The sequence below is a fragment of the Vigna umbellata genome, chromosome 1, assembly GCF_029865625.1.
Source record: "Vigna umbellata cultivar VRB3 chromosome 1, Vumbellata_1.0, whole genome shotgun sequence".
In the NCBI taxonomy this organism is placed as follows: Eukaryota; Viridiplantae; Streptophyta; class Magnoliopsida; order Fabales; family Fabaceae; genus Vigna; species Vigna umbellata.
In genome coordinates this window covers 81,500,210-81,522,096 of record NC_142165.1, presented here as the reverse complement: position 1 = coordinate 81,522,096, position 21,887 = coordinate 81,500,210, and the positions used below count along the sequence as shown (strand labels likewise).

The following is a 21,887-nucleotide window of genomic DNA, read 5'->3' as shown; positions in this document are numbered from 1 at the left end:
TTCCTTATCTCATCATCTAGTAAAAGTGCTTTAATTTACGAAGGTAAAATACAACAAAAAGTTATAACATTTTAACGGGAAATGCTATTTATTCAGAATATAAACATTTCTTTGCGTGATATCATTTTTCTCCTTTATTAATTGCTGGGTGCGAATATGTTAAAGATAATAAATGCAGGCTATTAAATATTTGGAATACTTTAAAGGATTCATTAAATAGTTTCAGTTTTGATTAATAATCATTAATTATTTCTGTAGCATGGGGCCAAAAGGCAAGGCAATTTTCCTCTGCATGCAGTGTTTCTCCTTTTTCTTTGTTTTGTCATGAAAGAAGGGTTGAATATCTAGGAGGAGGGGAAGGAAATGGAGAAGCAGAAAAGTGAGAAGGAAGGGTGTGAGAATGTGAGGCTGTTACAAAAAAGTGTGAAGAAGCTTCACTTTGGAAGCTGGGAAGAGAAAGACGTGGCAGCAAAGGAGATAGAAAGGTTGGCTAAAGAATATGAGAAGGTGAGGGAATTGGCGACTGAGCTTGGGGTGGTCAGGGTGTTGGTTTCCATGGCGCTTTCCGACGTCGCTAGCCGCCGCCGAGTAGCACTCAAGGCATTGATCCACCTATCCAATGGAAATCACAAGTAAGATTCAAACACTCCTATTGATTTTAAAGATTTCTTGCCAATCAAAATTAGAAATCAGATTAAAAAGAAAAAACTTGATTAATAAGGTAATTAGTTCTTTAAACATTGATTGGTCATTCATGAAGTTAGCCAATTCTGGGAACATAATATGATTACTAATGCCCAAACTGTTTTAAGCTTAATGAGCAATATGATTCCGAAAATCACCGTTTTTTAAGATCACGGTGGGCAACTCTCGTTGTAGAAAGTATTATTATTATGATTAATACGTAAGTTTTCATTTTATATTCAGAAAGAGACATGTAAGAAAAGAAGTTATAATAGATTATGTATTACTTTCTTTAATATTGATGTTATAACTTAAAATAATACATAAAAGATAGTTTTTTGAAGTTTATGTCCTTAATGCTATAACCGTAATTCAGCTGCAGTTAGTTTCTTTTGTTGATACGATCTCAGGAATTTTGTACGTTTGTTCTTTTTTTTAAGGAACAAGGCTTTGATAGTGGAAGCAGGACTGTTGTGCAAACTGCCTAAGAAAATTGACCTTGAAGATGAATCAATAAGAGAGTTTGCAGATTTGCTCTCTTCGTTATCATCTCTTGGAAACATCCAATTTCCTCATTCTTCATTAGACTTTCTCCAATTTCTTATAGACATTCTAAAGTCGTGCCCAAGCTTTGATACAAAAGAGTCGTGTTTGGTAGCCATGTGCAACATCTCAACCGTGCTAGAGAATGCAGGGCCTTTGATTTCTAATGGGGTTGTACCTATTCTCTTGGAACTGTGCTCAGAGAAAGGAACTTCAGAGAAAGCACTTACCATCCTTGGGAACTTGGGGGTGACTTCAATGGGAAAGAAAGCATTGGAGAACAGCTCAATTGTGCCAAAATGCTTGATTGAGATCTTATCTTGGGAAGATGAACCCAAATGCCAAGAGTTGTCAACTAATATTCTGATTATTCTGGCTCATAAAAATTCAACACAGAGAAGTAAAATGGTACAGTCAGGGATTGTTCCTGTACTTCTTCAAGTAGCTTTATTAGGGAGTTCTTCGGCCCAGAAAAGAGCACGGAAATTATTGCGATGGTTCAGGGATGAAAGCCAAATAGAAATGGGGCCACATTTAGGCCCACAGTCTTCAAGAATTGCATATGTAACACTTAAAAATCAAAGAGACACAGAAGAAGGGAGGAGAACGATGAAGAGTTTAGTGAGAGAAAGTCTGCATAGGAATATGGAAATAATAACTAAAAGAGTTAATGCAGGTGAGGATTCTTCTAATGGGCTTAAGTCCCTGGTTACCAGCACAAGCTCCAAAAGTTTGCCAAACTGAGGCTCATTCTATCTTAAAATTTCTTAGAGACTTAATTGACCTGTGAAGACAGTCATTGATGGTACAGTTTAAGCGAAAGCAATTTTACGTGGAAAACTCATCCATCTGTATATTTGACATTTCTACACAACTATCACAGATTAAGAAATAGTAATCAGTCTCTTTCCATTTTCACTTTCAACATTTCTATTATAATATTTAGTATCCAAATAACTTCATTTCTAGCGTTTCAACAAATAACTTAAAACCCATTTACATTCTATATATAAAAAACATTAGCCTATCTCAACGTCATTGCTATAAGAGATGAACTTGTATTAGTACTACATTTATTCACAACTACAAATAACTATACATCTATATAGAAACCTTTTAAACAAAATCTAGTCAAAATTTAGATCATAGTTGTTCAACGTGTAAAGGACCAATCACGTATTGGGGGTCAATTACAGTACAATGCGATAATTTGCAACTACAAACAACTTCAAACATATTTAGTCATAATCAGGCATAATATTTCGAATAATTTACACTCTTAAAACCCGATCTCCAATCATGATTCAATCTACCAAACGTAATTATTTAATACTACTTTACCTGTGGCAAAACAATGAATTTTTCATCCTTAACCCGTGTCTTTCATTAAAATATTTTAAAATACACCAAAACATAAAACCCAAAATAGCATTATATATTTCGTATCGATATGGATGCATACATCAAACGCTGACCAGGTTTATTCCATAGAGGAATGGTATAAAATCTTTTAGCATGACAATGAATTGTAAGGCAAAAAGAAAAAACCTCCAGATTTTTCTCAACAGATCTCTAACACCTGTCGAGCATGGATATTGATATCGTATCACGTTACTGATTTATTACAATTGCAACGGACAACAATCAAATGTGATATTGCTTTCTACGAGAAGATGCACCATGCAAAAGTTGTCCTGATATTTGATTTTCACAACTGAACGAGTAGGGTCTATCTCCATGTTAACATAGAACATTGAACTGGATACACTGTCTAAATACAAAGTGGATATGATTTTGTGTAGACACATTACATTTATTATGCATGAAAAGAATATATTTTGTTTCATCTCCAGTACAGATTACATAACTAATAACATTATCTGGTCTATTTATTGCAGACAAGAGGGCACGAATTAATAATTGAATGTTACGTGCATGTGTAACCTCGAAAAATAAATCAAAAGCACTTATATTAAATTAAACCATGTCCCATACACTTATGCTAAGACGAATGTTTCCCTACAAAATTATTACAAAGTAATTGTCACTTTCAATGTAATTAAATAAGCAAAAGAGAATGTAAAGAATTTTTACACTGTTTTCCAATCACAAGCCACTATGTATGATAGGTTTTATAGTAACTATGCTAATAGTTATTATACCAATAGTGATTTTTGATTGGTCAACAGCGTTGTATAGTAATTAAAACCCTATGGGAAAATAGCTAGGCTCCTTCAATGAACATTTGGAAACCAAAATGGCATTTAAAAGTCCTAACCTCAGAAGGATAACAGCAAGGCGGTGTTGGCCGAACTACTTCAAATCGAAAACGACCAGGAGGATCACCTCGAAAATCATTAGAAAGAGCAGCACATATGGACATACACAAGTTTTGATACACAAGCAATCAAAATTAGAAAACATCGTAGAAACATTCCCAAAGAAACATACAATAATTTATTTGGCTCAAAAGCATGATCATGACAGATCAAAATGAATAAAATAAACACCAAACTATAGCAAAGCAAGTTAATTATTATTCCCATGAGAAACACTTGCAAGACGAGACAAAACATTTTACGTAACAAAATTGCATTAACAAGTAGCCTGATTTAGCAAAGAAAGTAAGTAATAAAATAGCAGTAACATGTAAACTGATTTAAGAAAGAGCAGTAACAAGATCCTAATTGAAGCTTCACTATTCAACAGCAGCAAAATGAAAAATCAGGCAAACAACCAACACAATTACACTGTAATGCTCTTCATCTTCTACTATAAAGCCATCTATCTAAACTGCAGTCACCAAGAGCCCATCTTAGTTGAAACTTCTCCATGACAGCAGCCTCAAAGGTGGTGTTTAGTGTCAAATCAAGAACAGATACAGCTTGAATAGAGTTTGGACAATTCTCACCTTTCAAGGTAGTTAAATGAGGTTGTGAGATCAAATTAGGTCCTAAGTCCAAATTCTAAGATTTCATACTTTACTTTTAACACAATATAAAAAAATGAAATATACCTAATCAAGGATGGTGTTTAGTATCAAATCCACTAGAGATAGGGCTTACATAGAGCTACGACAATCCCCACCTTATAAAAAAGTTCTACGAGGGTAGGCTCTAACCTAAAACCTTAAGAAGTTATAGAAGTCTATCCTATATCCATAGTTGGGCCAAATGATTGCCACACTCCAAGCTAATCGCCTTGGATGAGAGGGGATGTGCCAGAAAGCTACCTTAGCTGCAGTAACCCTTAGTTCTCTTTAGTTGCAAGGGTGATAATTTTAGGCTCAAATTAGATAAAGATAAGACTAAAATTGAGTTCAAAGCCAGGACAATATTTGCCCTACAAATTGATTGTGAGGTTCAGTTAAGACCTAAGCCAACATTATAAAGCTGCATACCTGACGTAATAGATACAAACAAATAAAATACAAGTAAATCACCAATTAATTCTCTAACTCTCTCAAATAATTCCGAAAGTAATAAAACTTCAAGCCATCCCTAAAGTATACTTCTTAAAGGGTTTACTTTGATTTAAAATACTTCTAGGATTACTTTAGTAGTCTGTGTTACTTTAAAAACCACTCACGAGAGAGTGTAATATTTCAAGAATCAAATTAGTGGTTTACTCAAGAAAAAAATCTTGTTAAATTCTTTCGCTTTTCTACCTTTAATATTTATTTCAGAGCAGGTTAGGTGGGTGGAATGGAGCTTAAAAGTAATAATTATAAATTTAACATTAGAATTAAAGGCTTTTACCTTTTATACATGCAAAAGCACGGCATTGCAATTGCCACATCAAGTTTAAGCTCTGATTTCACAACAAACATGGTGGTCAATCTCACAGTTGGGATTTTTCAATTTACAAGTTTAAGTAAAATCGATAGCAGATCTCATCTTTAACACAGTGTGGATGAAGGCTTGAGAAAAATGTTTTGGTCATTAATTGAAGCTGAATTCAGTAAAATAAACAAGAGAAAGGATATTTCAAAAAATACTCAAATATGTCATCGTGCAATTTTTAAAGGTGTTCACAACCATCCATTTCAGGGCAAACCAACTGTGCATCTCAACAAGACAATTCAAATAAGCCTCTAAAAGACTTGAGGCAACTAATTTACTCATTAAATTTGATGCTGAATTTAGTACAAAACCATGACGGAAGGATATTTCAAACATTATCCAAAAGTATCACGAATGCCACCATACAACGCAAATAAATACTTGCAGTTATCGGAAATTAAAAGAATACATAAAGTCACCATGACAACCAGAGTAATATATGCAAGGAATATAGACCACAATAAAGAACAATTTCAAAATTTAATGTAACCACCTTAGCATTTAGTCAATAAATTAGGAAATAATCTAGGCAAAAACTATAAATAAAAAATTCTACAAAATTTCCACATAAGTACTACATTCAAGTACTACGCCAAGTCATGTAAGCTTCAACTAACACCCATCATAAATGGAACCATAACACATAGATGCAGAGGTAGTGAAGCAGCAACAAATTACAGGTCCATGTAACCAAAACCAAAGATTTCATTGTCTGCATGCACGAAAGCAGCACAACCATTTAAAGCATTAGCGTCCAAGAAGCCATCACAAACCTGAATGAAACACCTATCCAAAACTCAAACCAATCATTAACATTTAATAACAAAACGAACTGTCAAAGCCCAAAAGAGATAACCATCACTCGAATGATAATTACAATCAACAATTAAATAAACTTCAACATGCACAGACCATAAAGAAAAGTATGATGTGTACAAAAGAAATTAAACCCAATTCATACCAGCAATCAATTTTGCGAAACACATTGCAAGATAAATGAGTCATTCAGACATACAAGTAAAAACCTGCATTTGCATTTTAAAAACAATAACTCCATTTCTTTTAAGAAAAACCTAGAGGAGTTCTAGTAGCCCACTCTATTATCATTTACATTCTGTTGAAAAGTAGAGAATTAAGCATGAAACTCAATAATAAAAAGTCCCAGGACCAAATTTTTCTTTATAATTTCCAAGTCAATATTAAAGATTGCATTCAAAGGTGTAGTGCTTGCATTTCTCAACAATCTAATGCAAGTTCAGCTAAAACACAGATCCAGTTATAAATTATATATCCAATGAACAGAAGTATGGACTAATCAGCAGTCTACTATGCTTTCATAACGAAAAACATTACCTCAATAATAGGGTGGCACGCCTTGGTACATTCCTCCGGGAGGAGGTCTCGGCATAGGCACTTGCTGCTGTGGTGGAAGCGTGGAAGAAGCAGGGTAGCCATACTGGGAGCCTTCAGCGAACCCCCCACCAGAATTGGGAGGCAGTCTAGTTCCGTAGTCACCGGAAACCGGTCCACCCATCTGCGAATTACCATATCCACCACCAATTCCGTGGCCATACCCACCACCACCAGAAACCTGAACCGGATTGTTATACGGTGGCACCGAGTGCTGTATTCCATAGCCATTCCCACCATATCCACCATACTGAGGTATCATCATAGGACCTTGTTGTTGCATCTGTTGCTGCGGATGTTGCTGTTGTTGCTGCTGATGCTGCGTGTGTTGATGCTGATGTTGATCCCCTCCAAAGGGTTTCGTCTTTTTGCTATCCACAGCCAATTTGCAAATCACTTGGTGCCCATCAATGGTCTTAACAGGTTCCACCAACGAAGCCCTCGCACCTTCCTCCGTCTTATAAACGAAAAAAGCGAAGCCCCTCGATTTGCCGCTCGATTTGTCAAACCCTAGAGGCCCTTCCTCGACCTCTCCGAACTTGAGGAATTCGCTCAGTAGTTTATCCGAGGAAATCTCGAACGGCACGTTCCCGACGAAAACCTTCCTCGCTGATACGTCGCCGGAGCCCCCAGGTCCACCAGCTGCGGCGAGTTGCGTTACCGTCATGCGACCATCGATCTTCTTGCTTGGGTCCTTCAGCGCGAGGATGGCGCCATCCACGTGGCGAAAGACCACGAAGCCATAGCCCTTGGAGCGTCCCGTGGCCTTGTCGAAGATCACGATGGCCTCGTCGAGTTCGCCGAACGTGGAGAACACGCTGCGCAGGGTCTCGCTGGTGGTTTCGCCGGCAAGTCCGCGAACGAAAAGCTTACGGAGAGTAGAGTCGCGGTCCGCGACGGTGCGCACGGCGTCGAGGACATCGGAGTGGCGTAGCGACGCTGATTGGAGGAGGTCGAGGAGCTGTTCCTGGGAAAACGGACGCAAGATCTTGCGGATGTCTTCCGCTGCCAGGGGGGCGGTTGTGGGGACGGTGGCGGTGGGGAATGCTTGGGAGGGTGGTGACGACAGAGAATCAGTATCGCCGTTCTCTTCGGTCTTGCGCTTCTTCGAGAAGTCCATGAAGAAGATTTGGGAATTAGGGTTTCAAAGAGAAAGGTTTGAAGTGAAGTTACAAAATCAAATGAAGTGTTTCTGTGCACCCAAACTGAAGAGAATCTGTTTCCTGTTGGGGTATTTATATGACTGAACCTGGTTTGCGTTGCGGGCGGTTGACACTGCTTTGAACACGTATGTTTGTGCGTGCTAACGTGTTTTTCCTTTTTTTTTATATATTAGAAAATAATTTTCCTATAAAGTGTTCCATATAAGGTTAATGACCTAATTACCAGCTTATATTAACAACAAAACAATAAGAATATTTTAAAATATAGTATTATTTATTTCAATTTTATACAAACATTTGTTTTAATATTTGTTGGGTTACTTTTAAATTTTTTCAGTTTCAATTAAAAAATAAATCTATACGTATATATGTTTATTTTTTTATGATAATAAAAAATAATAAAATTATTATTAGGGTTAAATATGTTTTTAGTCCCTAAACTATTGGCAGGTACAATTTGGTCCTCATTTTTTTCGAAACTTTAGTTTTAGTTCTCGAAACTTTGGTTTTAGTCCTCGAAAACTAATCTCGAAAACTACCAAATTTTTAACGGGGCTAGTTTTCGAGGACTAAAACCAAAGTTTCGAAAAAAAAACGAGGACCAAATTGTACCTTATTTTGAAAGAGGGACGAAAACTAGAAACGGCCAATAGTTTAGGGACTAAAAACATATTTAATCTTTATTATTATTATTATAAAATTCTAAAAATTATAATAATTAGAAAAATATATAAACAGTATTGTCAATATTTGGACACAAAGAAAAAAAAAGCACATCAGACAAAATCTAATATGTTCATGCATTTAATCTTTTATATGTTAGAAACATTCGTAATATAAACGTTTAATGCAAGTTTATGTTTTTTCACAGTAGTATAATTAATAAGATATATAACATTTACTACTTGTTTCACTAGACGTGTTTTATCAAATATTGTTTATCCTTTTATAATTGACATGTCATTATTTATCTTACATATGTTTAGTAAAGATATTTTGATATATACTTTGTTTGGACATTATATTTCACTAAACGATATTTCGTTAACGGTTGTTTATTAAACTTCAAAACTCGAGTTGTCAGACAGTTTAGTTTCTCTAGACGATCTTATCTTAACATGGAAGTGAGAAGTGTGTTTGGTTTGTGAGACGTTTTAGAGGATCAATGAGAAAAGGTGTGTTTAGGTGAAGGAGGTGGAGTTTGGATTGAAGGAGTTTGAGCCACACTACTCTTATTAGGTCATTCTAGGCTAAAGTAACCCAAGTGGTCTCCTCTAGCCACCTTCTTCCAAGAGTTGACTCAACCTCTCTTAGAGCATCAATAAACACCACCTCCATCACCATAAAACTCTCTAAGGCGGAGACACTTAGCCATTTTTCCCCATCATCATTCGGCACATCATCAACCCATCACCCTCTCTATGGCTTCCCTTCTAGTTTTGGCCCAACCTAGCTAAGAGATTGCCATCATTTGGTATCAAGAGCTTAAGTTCTTCAAGAGCTACGTATCTTGGTCTCTCTCTTTGCTTTTATTTTCGTGTTTTTCATGTTATTCCATTATTATCTAGTTGTAGTTATCTTGGAATGGTCCAAATCAACCTCTTTTACTCTGCAGTAGACGTTGATGATTTTAAAAATTAAATTGCATCTAGCTCAAAGGTCTAAAAAATACATATTTATAGTCAAATTAAAACCCTTTTAGTTTAGTTTCCAACAAAAGAAAAATCATTTAATTTAGAGTTCTATGAATAAAGTTATGATCAAAATGTCAAAAAAGGTCAGAATTGCCAAAATGTTGTTATCAACACTTTCTAGGTTTTGTTTTGGTAGTTTAGGCTAATGTTCGTGTGCTTTTAAGTTTTTGTTGAGTCTTTTTTACTTTTTAATCCATCCATATTGTCTAGATTCATGTGTAGTCCTTTTATTATCATTTATTTCTAGTTTGTGCTTTGAAAAATCACCAAAAATTATATATATAACTTGGATTTCAAAACTGCATCATATACATCTTTTTGATTGTCTTATATTTATAGGTTTGGGTTCATACTTGCCATTAGATCATTGGTAAGTTCATAAAAAAATTGGGTTAAATATATTTTTAGTCCCTAAAGTATCATGCAATTTTGGGTTTCGTCCTTCTTTGAAAGGTTTGTGTATTTTCATTCTCGTAGTTATGAAACTCGTATTTTTAGTCCTTAAAATATAATGGTGTTAAATTTTCTCTAGGGTGGCTAATGGTGTGCCACGTATGATGCCACCTTACTTGCCCACTATGTGCCACATTTCATCTTCAAGGCAACAGCTGAACTGAACAGTGACAAAAAGAAAACTTATGGATGCTACCTTAAGCTCTCTTTAGCACTCTTCCTTTCTTTCCCTCTCCCAAATCCTAAATTGTTACCAGTGAGGAGCATTGTTACCTTGAAGATGATGATTTTGATGATGTTACAAAGTAAAGAATAAGAAGACTTCTCTTGTATAAGAGTCTAAAAGCATTTCTGCATAAGAGAAGACATCAAGACTGAACGGTAGACCTCATGACCGAGCGGTAAAGTTATGACCAAGACCAAGCAATGGAAGGCATGACCATGACCGAATGGTCACTCAGCAGTTGAAAACCGAACGGTCAAAAACAGATTAAAGACGAACACTGGCTGACCACTGGCCGAACACAACTGAAGACCGAGCGATACCTATATGTCAACAGCCGAACGATCACTATCAGTCAAAGACCGAACGATATGTACTAGTTAAAGGCTTGGCAGTGAATAGCAGTTCAAGACCGAACGGAGTTGAACATTGGCCAAACTTAGTTGAATACTGAACGGTCACTAACAGATACAGGCCGAATAGTTGATGACCGAACGGCTTCCAACAACAGACTGAATATGTGATGACAGTGATCAAACAAGGCATGACCGAACGGTTTAAGGCTTGATCAAGACCAAGTAGTTCGGACAAAGGACGGAGCGGTTCTCTTCAAGTTGGCAGAGTTGTTTCCTTCCGGTTCGTTTGTCGAAGGAAGGTGTTTTTGTTACTATTATTTTTTAATCACTCTATTGTAATTGTAAAACAGTTTTTTAGTGAAAAGGTTAATCACTCTTCATAGTGATTAACGACTGGACATAAAATCTTTTGATTCGAACCAGGATAAAAATCATTTGTGTGATTTTTCTACTCCCTGCACTCTTTATATTTTCTGCTCATCAACAGTTTGATAAAACGTTTAAGAGAAAATTAAAGGAACCATTTTTTAAAGTAACCAAACAAGCTCTTTGCTTTTAACAGTCTGTATCAAACTCTGCTTTAATATTTCCATTGCGCAAAATAGGTACCGATTGTTTCAACAATTGGTATCAGAGCTTGCTTTGATATTCTTTCAATTTTTTTGAAAATGGTCGGTCATCAAAGTCAAGTATATGCCGAGGGTGCTTCCATCAACAAACCACCATTTTTTACTGGAGATAACTATGCCTTCTAGAAAGTCAGAATGGAAATTTTTATGGGGTCTGTTGACAAAGGCATTTGGGAAGCTGTACTAAATGGTCCTTATATTCCTAAAAGAACTATTGATGGTGTAGAAGTAGAAAAACCATACTTTAAATTGACTCTTGAGGAAAATAGAAGAGCCCAATTTGATATTAAGGCTCGCAATATTATTTCATTTGCTGTTGTACTTTATGAGTTTTATAGAATTTCAGTTTGTAAGACAGCAAAAGAGATGTGGGAGGTCCTCAGAGTCACACATGAGGGTACTGATGATGTGAAACGCGCAAGGAAGAACACGCTCATCCAAGAATATGAGATGTTCAAAATGCAACCTAGAGAAACTATTTCTGATGTTCAAAAGCGCTTCACTCATATTGTGAACCACTTAACTGGGTTGGGTAAGACATTTGATACTGATGAATTAAATGTAAAAATTTTGAAATCATTGGACAGGTCTTGGCAACCAAAGGTGACAGCTATCTCAGAGTCACAAAATCTCACCCAAATGTCGATGGCAATTCTCTTTGGAAAGCTTCGTGAGCACGAACTTGAATTGAATAGATTGACTGCGGAAGAGGATCAAGGAAGGAAGAAGACTCTTGCTTTCAAATATGAAATTTCTAAGGGAAAAAGTTCAAAAAGAAATAAGGACGATGACTCTGATGATTGGGAAAACATGAGTCTCATGATAAAGAAATTTGCAAAGTTCATGAGAGCAAAAGGTAAAGAAAAATACCGTGGAGAAAGAAAAGAAAGTCAAGGTTCTCCATCAAGTATCAAGTGCTATGGATGTGGAGAAAGAGGACATGTGAAGACTGATTGTCCTAAGAATAAGAAGAGTGAAGAAAAGAAGGAAAGAAAGTTTCCAAAGAAGAAGAAAGCTTACATAGCTTGGGAAGAAAATGCTTCTAGCTCTTCAAGCTCAAGTGATTCAGATGAAGAAGCAAATCTTTGCTTAATGGCTAACTCAGAAGACGTTGGAAGTCAAGTAAGTGATTCTAGCTTTGAGTCTAGTGAGTTAGATTTAGAAAAAGCATTCTTTGAATTAATGAATGAATCTGAAAAACTTGATGTTGCACATAAAAAACTAAAAAAGGAGCATAATGAACTGTAATTGAAGTATGGAAAAGTGCTAGATGAAGAAGTTGTTTTGAGAAACAAAGTTAGTAATCTTGAAACTAAATTATCTGAATCTAATGCATCTGTACAACCTGTTGAATGTCTATCTTGTAAGAGTCATATGTTTGATATTGACATACTTGAGAACTTACTTGCAAAGGCAACCAAGCCTCATTCACATGTTAAAACAAATTTTACTAAAAGTAATGTGATAAATAGAGACATGCATCAAAACAAGAAATCTAAAGTGAAAAGAACTTGTAGAGTTTGGGTTGCAAAGGGAACTTTTGTGAAAAATAAGGTACATGAGGTTTGTTGTTTTTACTGCATGAAACATGGTCATACATCAAACAAATGCAACGTTAAACATTTTGATGTTCCAAATGGGAAATTTGCATGGGTTAAAGTTATAAAATGATGTTTGATTGTATGAACTAACCCCAAGGACCCATAATGAGATTGGGGACCTAAATTCTTGCTCAACTTGTTTTACAGGAACCTACTATGTCAAAGAAGTCATTATGGCATCTTGACAGTGGTTGTTCAAGACATATGACTGGTGACAAGAAAAGGTTCATCTCATTTGAGAAGAAGAAGCAAGGGTTTGTAACATATGGGGATAACAACAAAGGTAGAATCATTGAAACTGGAGACATTGGACGAGGAAACACATTGACAATAAAAGACGTTTTATATGTTGAAGGTCTCAAACACAATCTCATAAGCATAAGCCAATTATGCGACAAAGGTCTCAAGGTAACTTTTGAAAGTGACAAATGCACCGTATACTTTAAGAATTCTTCTGATATTGCTTTGCAAGGTGTTAGGCATAATAACATTTATTTGATTGATATTGAAAGTGCATCTAGTCATAGTATAACATGTTTAGTTGTTAAGGAGGAAAATCCTTGGCTATGGCATAAAAGAGCTGCACACATTCATATGCAACATCTAAATAAATTGATTTCCAAAGATCTTGTAATTGGATTGCCTAAGTTAAAGTTTGAGAAAGACAAATCATGCTCTGCATGTCAAAAAGGAAAACAAACAAAATCTTCTTTTTCATCCAAAAGCATGATTTCTACATCAAAACCTTTAGAACTTTTGCATATGGACTTGTTTGGTCCATCTAGAATTAAAAGTTTTTGTGGGAACTATTATGCACTTGTGATTCTTGATGATTATACTAGATTTACTTGGACCCTCTTTTTGACCTTGAAAAATGAAGCTTTTAAAGCAATCAAAACTTTTGCAAAACGTATTCAAAATGAAAAGGATTTGAGAATCAAAACTTTGAGAAGTGATCACGGTGGTGAGTTTCAAAATGAATCCTTTGAAAAATTTTGTGATAAGTATGAAATTACTCATAATTTTTTTGCTCCTAGAACTCCTCAACAGAATGTGGTTGTTGAAAGGAAAAACAGGTCATTAGAAGAATTGGCTAGGACTCTTTTAAACGAATCTAGTGTACCTAAATATTTTTGGGCTAATGCAGTTAGTATTGCTTGTTATGTACTGAACATTATGCTTATTAGACCCATTCTTAAGTTAACTCCCTATGAATTGTTTAAAGGTAGAAAACGGAATGTGTCACATTTAAGAATCTTCGGATGCAAATGCTTTGTATTAAATAACGGTAAAGATAATCTAGGAAAATTTGATGCTAAATCTGATGAAGCTATCTTTTTAGGTTATTCATTAACTAGCAAAGCATACAGAGTATTTAATAGAAGAACTTTAATAATTGAGGAATCAATACATGTTGTCTTTGATGAAATTGTGGACCTTGAGGTAAATCCTCTTGAGTCGAATAAACCTATTGTAGGAGATGAGGATTACTTAAGGGAAGCTCTTGAAGAGATGTACTTAAACGAAAATAATTATAGACAAACTCAAAATCAAGAAATGGATCCTAAGAACTATAAACAACCACGTGGCCTCCCTCTGGACAACATCATTGGAGACATTTCAAAAGGGGTAACTACTAGACGTAGTTTAAATAATTTTTGTCTAACAGTAGCTTTTGTGTCACAAATAGAACCCAAGAACATAAAAGAAGCTCTTCAAGATGATAAGTGGTGCATTGATATGCAAGAAGAGCTAAACCAATTTGTAAGGAATGACGTTTGGGAACTTATTCCTAGAAAAGAAGACTATCAAGTCATTGGCACAAAATGGGTGTTCAAAAATAAGCTTGATGAAGATGAAAACATTACAAAGAACAAAGCAAGGATAGTTGCAAAGGGCTATTGTCAAGAGGAAGGTATAGATTATGATGAGACCTACGCTCCGGTAGCCAGGTTAGAAGCAATTAGACTTTTACTTGCTTATGCATCATTGATGAAATTTAAATTGTATCAAACGGATGTAAAAAGTGCATTTTTGAATGGTTTTATAAAAGAGGAGGTATATGTTAGTCAACCTCTTGGATTTGAAGATTTTAAATTTCCTGATCATGTGTATAAACTGAAAAAGGCATTGTATGGCCTTAAATAGGCACCTAGGTCTTGGTATGAAAGACTTAGTACCTTCTTGATTGAAAAAGATTTTTCTAGAGGAAAGGTTGATTCAACCTTATTCATTAAAAAAGTGGAAAAGCATATTCTGCTTGTTCAAGTGTATGTTGATGATATTATATTTGGATCTACTGATGATTCCTTATGTGAGGGTTTTGCAAATATAATGCAAGGTGAGTTTGAGATGTCTATGATGGGTGAACTAAATTTCTTTTTAGGACTACAAATAAAGCAAATGGAAGGGGGAACCTTTGTGTCCCAAACCAAATACTATAGAGAAGTACTTAAAAAATTTGGAATGGATACTTGTAAAGAAGCCAACACCCCTATGGCAACTTCTTGTTACTTAGATAGGGATGAATCTGGAGCAGACGTTAATCAAACTTTGTTTAGAGGGATGATCGGATCTCTATTGTATCTTACTGCCAGTAGACCAGATATTATGCAAAGTGTGTGTGTATGTGCTAGGTACCAAGCAAATCCTAAGGAATCTCATTTAACTGTTGTTAAGAGAATCTTAAAATACCTAAAAGGAACTATCTCTTTTGGACTTTAGTATCCTTCTGATGCATTGCCTAGCTTAGTTGGTTATTCTGATGCAGATTATGGGGGCTGTAAAATAGATAGGAAGAGTACTAGTGGTACTTGTCATTTTCTAGGATGTTCTTTAGTGTCTTGGCACTCAAAGAAACAAGCATGCGTCGCCTTGTCTACCACTGAAGCTGAATATATAGTTGCAGGCAACTGTTGTGCCCAAATCTTGTGGATGAAACAACAATTGGAGGATTTTGATATCTTCCTTGATCACATTCCTTTGAAATGTGACAATACTAGTGTTATAAACCTAATCAAGAACCCCATAATGCACTCTAGAACTAAGCATATAGAGATAAGACATCACTTCTTAAGAGATCATATCCAAAAAGGTGATTGCTTTATAGAATATATTGATACTTTGAATCAATTAGCAGATATTTTCACAAAAGCCTTGCCTAAAGATAGATTCTATGAACTTAGAAGAGAGTTAGGAGTCATAAATATGTCTTAAACTCGGGATTTCTAACTTTTTCACGTTTTTCGTACTCCCAACGTATTTAATCGATTATCCAAGGGTTATAATCGATTATTCCGAGTGTCTGAGAAAGGGGTCAGTCCGCATGTAATCGATTATTCTGCGGCACAATTGATTATCCTAAAAAAAAGAAAAGGCTCTTCACATTTGGGTAGTTATGGACGAATAATCGATTATTACCATCAATAATCGATTGTCCTTGAACTTCTGGAAAATATTTTTTTAACCGATAATCGATTATCACTTACAATAATCGATTATCACGCGTTCAATATCAAAAATAGAGTCGTTACAACGTTCCAAAATGGCCATAAACGGCTAGTTGTTCCATTCTTCCTATAAATACTCTCTCATAATCGATTAAACAACCACTCCTTGCATCCAAAAACTCTGTTCCAGTGAGAAGACCTCGTAGGAGGACTGCTGGTGCTTCTTCATCTCGTTCACGAGATGCTCATTCTGCTTCCATTGAAGGATGGATGTCTGATCCCAAAAAACATGTTGATTTTGCCAACTTTTGGCAGGAACGTCGGCTCATGGCAGTTAAATTTATCAGGTTGGATTTCTATCAGTTTTATGGCTTCCAATTCCCTGATTTATTTGGAGCTCAAGGTCTTACTCATCTAGTAGAACAAAAAGGCTGTATATATCCTGATCTCATCAAAGTGTTCTACTTCTATTTAAAATAACGCGATGGCATCGTCACAATAAAGGTAAAAGGGGTCCCAATTATTTTGAATGACGACATATGAACTAATGCGACACAACTCACCATTTGGGATGATGCTGTCAAAGTTCACCTTGGGGTTCCGGACTTCAATCGTTTACTAGTCTTCCAATCATTCCTGCAACATCCTTAACAGCAAACACATCGCCGTCAACTGCTGGTGTGGTGGCTTCAAGGTAGAAGAACGCTTAATTCATTATCTGATAGTGTGGCTTCTGTGCCCCCGTGCTACAAATCATGCTCAATGTTCTGAGCAGGATCTCCTTCTTCTTTATGGGATTTTAAATAATATCCATATCGATTGCCCTGCATTCATCTCTGATACTATGGTAAAGGCCAAAAAGTATCATGCCTATCATCTTCCTTACGCTCTTCTAATCTCTAGGATTATTGAATACAAAGGAGTTTGTATAGAAGGTGAGCTCACCCAACCCATCCAAGCAATTGGCACTGAAATTGGAGAAACAACGTTTCGTCAAAAGGGTTTTGTCGCGCGTGGGCGCGTGATCATTTACAAGGATGATGATCATCATGATGATGAAGATGATGATATGGATGCCCATATGATCGAACCAGTAGGAGCTACTGCTCCATCTAAAGCTGGACCTTCTACCATGCCTTCATCCTCCCCTCTCTCAATGGAAGAGTACTTTGCAAATTTGTCCAAGCAATTGGAGGACATGAGTTTAGCTCATCAGGCACGTTTTGATGAACTCATTGAAATACAACAAACTCATGAGGAATATGTGATTGAGAAGTTTCATGATTTTGACACTCATCTTGGTAACATTGAAAATCGCCTCAATCTACCTCCTCCGGAAAGACCACCTACTCCTGATTTCTAGATTAGGCTGCTTGCTTGCTTGATTTCCATTAGTGTACTAATTTGGTTATATTTCCTTATCCATTAATAATATTTTCCCCAAATAAATCCCATCCTTTTCATGTTCTCATTCCGTGCATACATTATTTTATTGAGGGGGAGAACATTTTGAGGGGGAGCATGCTTACTTTTTGCATATGATCAAAAAGGGGGAGAAAGTGTTTTCAAGTAGTGCGGTTACTTCTAACATGTTTGTTTTTGTAAGTCTGTTATATGTGCAGGAAAGAAATGCTTTTAAAACAAGGGATTTTTTATCATCATAAAAAAGGAGGAGATTGTTACCAATGAGGAGCATTGTTACCTTGAAGATGATGATTTTGATGATGTTACAAAGTAAAGACTAAGAAGACTTCTCTTGTATGAGAGTTTAAAAGCATTTTTTCATAAGAGAAGACATCAAGACTGAACGGTAGACCTCATGACGGAGCGGTAAAGTTATGACCAAGACCAAGAAGTAGAAGGCATGACCGTGACCAAACGGTCACTCAGCAGTTGAAAACGGTCAAAATAAGATTAAAGACGAACACTAGTTGACCATTGGCCGAACATAACTGAAGACCGAGCGGTACCTACATGTCAGCAGCTGAACGGTCACTATCAGTCAAAGACCGAACGATATGTACTAGTTAAAGGCTTGGCAGTGAATAGCAGTTCAAGACCGAACATAGTTGAACATTGGCCAAACTCAGTTGAATACTGAACGGTCACTAACAGATACAGGTTGAACAGTTGATGACCGAATGACTTCCAACAACAGATTGAATATGTGATGACAGTGATCAAACAAGGCATGACCGAACGGTTAAAGGCTTGACCAAGACCAAGTAGTTCGGACCGAGCGATAGCGAGGAATGAGTGAGACCGAGCAGCTAACACTGAACGTTGGAAAGATATAAGTAACCAATCCGAACGACAAAAGGTGATAAGGGCTCAGGGCAAACATAGTTGAAAACCGAACGACAGGAGGTTGTGACAAATCAAACCGAGTGACAGAAGGTGAAGAACTCGAACCGATCGGTTGAAGTGTTAAAAATTCAAACCGTTCCAAGTCTTGCAGATAATTGATTATCACTTATAATAATCGATTATCACTGGCAGTTGTAATCTGTCGTTTCAGTTTCGGACCAGTAGCCTATTTAAACCTTGCCAAACACTTTAGAACGCATAACTGAGAATACAGTTCTATCTGAGGAAGTTCTCAAGTGCCAGTTCATTGCTACTGTCAAGTCTTGTGAACAGGAGAAGCTCGCGCTTTGTATGTCAAAGGACGAAGCGGTTCTGTTTAAGTTGGCAGAGCTGTTCCTTCCGGTTCGTTCGTCGAAGGAAGGTGTTTTTATTACTGTTATTTTTTAATCACTCTATTGTAATTGTAAAACAATTTTTTAGTGAAAAGGTTAATCACTCTTCATAGTGATTAACGACTGGACATAGAATCTTTTGATTCGAACCAGGATAAAAATCATTTGTGTGATTTTTCTACTCCCTGCACTCTTTATATTTTCTGCTCATCAACAGTTTGATAAAACGTTTAAGAGAAAATTAAAGGAACCATTTTTTAAAGTGACCAAACAAGCTCTTTGCTTTTAACAATCTGTATTGAACTCTGTTTTAATATTTCCGCTGTGCAAAATAGGTACCGATTGTTTCAACATAAACAACATCTCTTCTTCGAGGAAATAAAGAATATCAATAATCTTAGGATAAATCAAAAACAAAAACATACAATGCTCACCACAATTTAACTATTCGATGCAATCTTCACCGTCCACAAGGCTTCCACCGCCGACTTCGACGCTAGTGGCGCTCCTCTCTTGCCTCCATTGTCGGTCTCCGCCAGCGTCTGCAACAACGCCTCATACTCCGCCAGCGTCCTCTAGGCCCATCAGAATTTCTGCCCCTCGTGTGTGTCGCCAAATCCCTAATCCTCATGTGCCCCATCTGTTATGTTTTTTGCTAAAAAAAACAGGTGATTTGTACCGAATGTGAGAAGAATTCTAATCAGTATGAAAATATGATGGATTTGACAGTTGAAATTCATTGAGATGTTGCTTCCCTTGAGGAATGTCTGGACCAGTTTACTGGCAAAGAATGGCTTCATGGGGATAATATGTATAAATGTGATGGGTAAGGTTGCTTGGAAAAATATGTATAAGTATGGTGAATTTTATTACCTTGTATATAGAAATTCTGCTTTAAAAGTGATCATTGTTATAATATTAACGTATGTATTAGAATAATACTAAATTAATGTTAGAATATTTGGTTGACCATCCATATGTGCTCATTAGATTAGAATAATCTATTACTGATTAATAGGCTTGAGATTAGTTTTTAGCTTATTGGTATAACTAACTTCAAATCAATCAATAAACACTAACAGAATTTATCTAACTGCTTCATTTTTTCTAAATAACCATAATATGCTTTTGAATTGAAAAAAAGTATAAACTTCATTACTTCTGTTTTTTCCCCGTTTATATTGGTTAACTTGTTTCATATTTAAATGTGTTTTTAACACATTTTCTCTCACTACTCTTAGTTCTTTCTCACGTCTTTGAATTAGAGATTTGGATGCGGAGTACGAGGCGTTGTTGCAGACACTAGCAGAAACTGACGGCGGAGCAAAGAGAGGAACGCCGCCAACGTCGAAGTCGGCGGTGGAAGCCTTGCGGACGATGAAGATTGCATCAAATAGTTAAACTATGGTGAGCGTTGTATTTTTTGTTTTTGTTTTATCCTGAGATTATTGATATTCTTTATTTCCTCGAAGAAGAGATGTTGTTTAGGATTTCGGAGAGGGAAAGAAAGGAAGAGTGCTGAAGAGAGCTTAAGGTAGCATCCATAAGTTTTATTTTTGTCATTGTTCAGTTCAGCTGGTGCCTTGAAGATGAAACGTGGCACAGTGGGCAAGCAAGGTGGCACCATACGTGGCACACCGTTAGCCACCTTAGAGAAAATTTAACACCATTACATTTTAAGGACTAAAAATACGAGTTTCATAACTAGAGGATGAAAATGAACAAACCTTTCGAAGAGAGACGAAACCCAAAATCGCATAATACTTCAGAGACTAAAAACATATTTAACCCAAAAAAATTCTATATTGTCTTGTTGAAGTTTCAAACTCTATTTTGATTCTAGTAGGTCTTCTTTTACTTTGTGTTTCTTGTTCTTTGAGCTTTCAAAACCAAAATATAATTTGTTTCTTGTGTGTGGTGGTCGTGTTTTGCACTTGAAAATAGTGGAAAAAGAAGTACTAAAAGCTTTTAAGCAAAGACCTAAAAGAGAGTACCAAAGAGAGCCTAAAAAGTGCTCAAAATTTGTATGCATTGACCACTACCATTGTTTTGTTAGTGAATTTATTTGAGAACATTTTGGTTATTGTTTTGTGCATTTTATTCCACTTTCCAACAACTTAAGTCTTGGCCAATGATGCTAAAAGAGTGGCCTTAATGTCCATTTGCTCAAAGATTGTCAAAGACAAGAAACACCCTCTTAATATTCTAGTATTTTTTTTTTGTGCTCTAGTACCTTTCTTTAGAACTTCTTTTGAGTGCTTAACCTTTTGTTCTTACCATTTAATTTCTTGCTTGTCTTCTTGGTTTTGTTGGTTTTTTTCATACACAAATTCCTTTTGCAAAGCCTTTCTTATTTTTAGAAATTCTTTTTTTTTGTTTGGAACACTATCATGTCGGTTTGGGTTTTATTTTGTGATGTAGGTTCTCTTTTTGTGGTGAGCCAATATTGTTGAGGTAGCATCATAGGTGGTGGAGACCTAAGGAGAGCTTCAAGTCTAGAGTGGTAGCCAAGAAGAAAAGAAAGAAAACACTTGGGAGGAAGAACCATTTGTTTGTATTTCTTTGCTTTGTAATTGCTTCCTTTTTGCTTTGTACGTCATGGCCTTGTTAGGTGTCTTAGGGGAGTTTGTGGTGCTCAATCTCATCTCCTAATAAGAACCTTTAAACCTTAGTGAAATTTGTAGTAATGCAATATTCGTAGCTATGCCATGAGCCCATGCGTTTAAATCCAAAAACAGACTCTTTTCTATTTCTTTTTTATTTTTGAAGTTTTATTTTTACCGTTTTTCACACTTTCCTATGTTGGTTGACACATTTGCACTTTGAATTTTTCCTTGAAATTTTTTGTGCTATCTTTTCATGATTTTTGGGTGTTTGTCACAAAGTTTCAGCCCATTTTGATTTGATTTGCATATACTTGTTGTTTACCTCCTATGTTTCACTGTGTTGACTTTTACTGATAGGAGTTGACTTAGTGTATGACTAGGGGCAATGTTGAGGAACTACCATCCTTTAATCCTGATATTGATAGGATTTTCATAGATTAGTTAGGCATTCTAGGACTTGATAGTTTGTGCATTTAGATAGCATTAGTTCATTAGTTGCATAATTATTAACATTCTCCTTCGACTATAGGCATTT

At 36.0% G+C, this 21,887-nt stretch overlaps 1 protein-coding gene and 2 pseudogenes across 4 annotated transcripts; 2 read left to right on the top strand and 1 right to left on the bottom strand.

Moving 5' to 3' along the window:
- Window positions 1–272: 272 nt before the first annotated feature.
- On the top strand, window positions 273–2,998 carry LOC124819771 (U-box domain-containing protein 45-like). The gene is made up of 2 exons (XM_047291349.2): window positions 273–632; window positions 1,125–2,998. The coding sequence occupies exons 1-2, from the start codon at window positions 364–366 to the stop codon at window positions 1,969–1,971; spliced, it is 1,116 nt and encodes a 371-aa protein (XP_047147305.2). The 5' UTR covers window positions 273–363; the 3' UTR covers window positions 1,972–2,998.
- Window positions 2,999–3,180: 182 nt separating this feature from the next.
- Window positions 3,181–7,701, bottom strand: LOC124819772 (UBP1-associated protein 2C pseudogene; annotated as a pseudogene). 3 transcript variants are annotated; one of them, XR_015783610.1, is made up of 3 exons: window positions 6,423–7,701; window positions 3,506–5,855; window positions 3,181–3,246 (listed from the first exon to the last, which is right to left on the bottom strand). The product of XR_015783610.1 is annotated as a UBP1-associated protein 2C pseudogene, transcript variant X1 (transcript). The 3 variants fall into 3 exon arrangements; XR_015783611.1 differs by having other exon boundaries at window positions 3,181–5,842; XR_015783612.1 differs by having other exon boundaries at window positions 3,181–5,781.
- Window positions 7,702–11,112: 3,411 nt separating this feature from the next.
- The window catches only part of LOC148206582 (uncharacterized), a 94,057-nt pseudogene continuing 83,282 nt past the window's right edge, over window positions 11,113–21,887 (top strand).

Excerpts from the sequence above, each read along its gene's own strand:
- LOC124819771 (XM_047291349.2), top strand. The coding sequence starts at position 364 with ATGGAGAAGCAGAAAAGTGAGAAGGAAGGGTGTGAGAATGTGAGGCTG. Across the intron at positions 633-1,124 it reads CTATCCAATGGAAATCACAA|GAACAAGGCTTTGATAGTGG; the intron begins GTAAGATTCAAA and ends CTTTTTTTTAAG.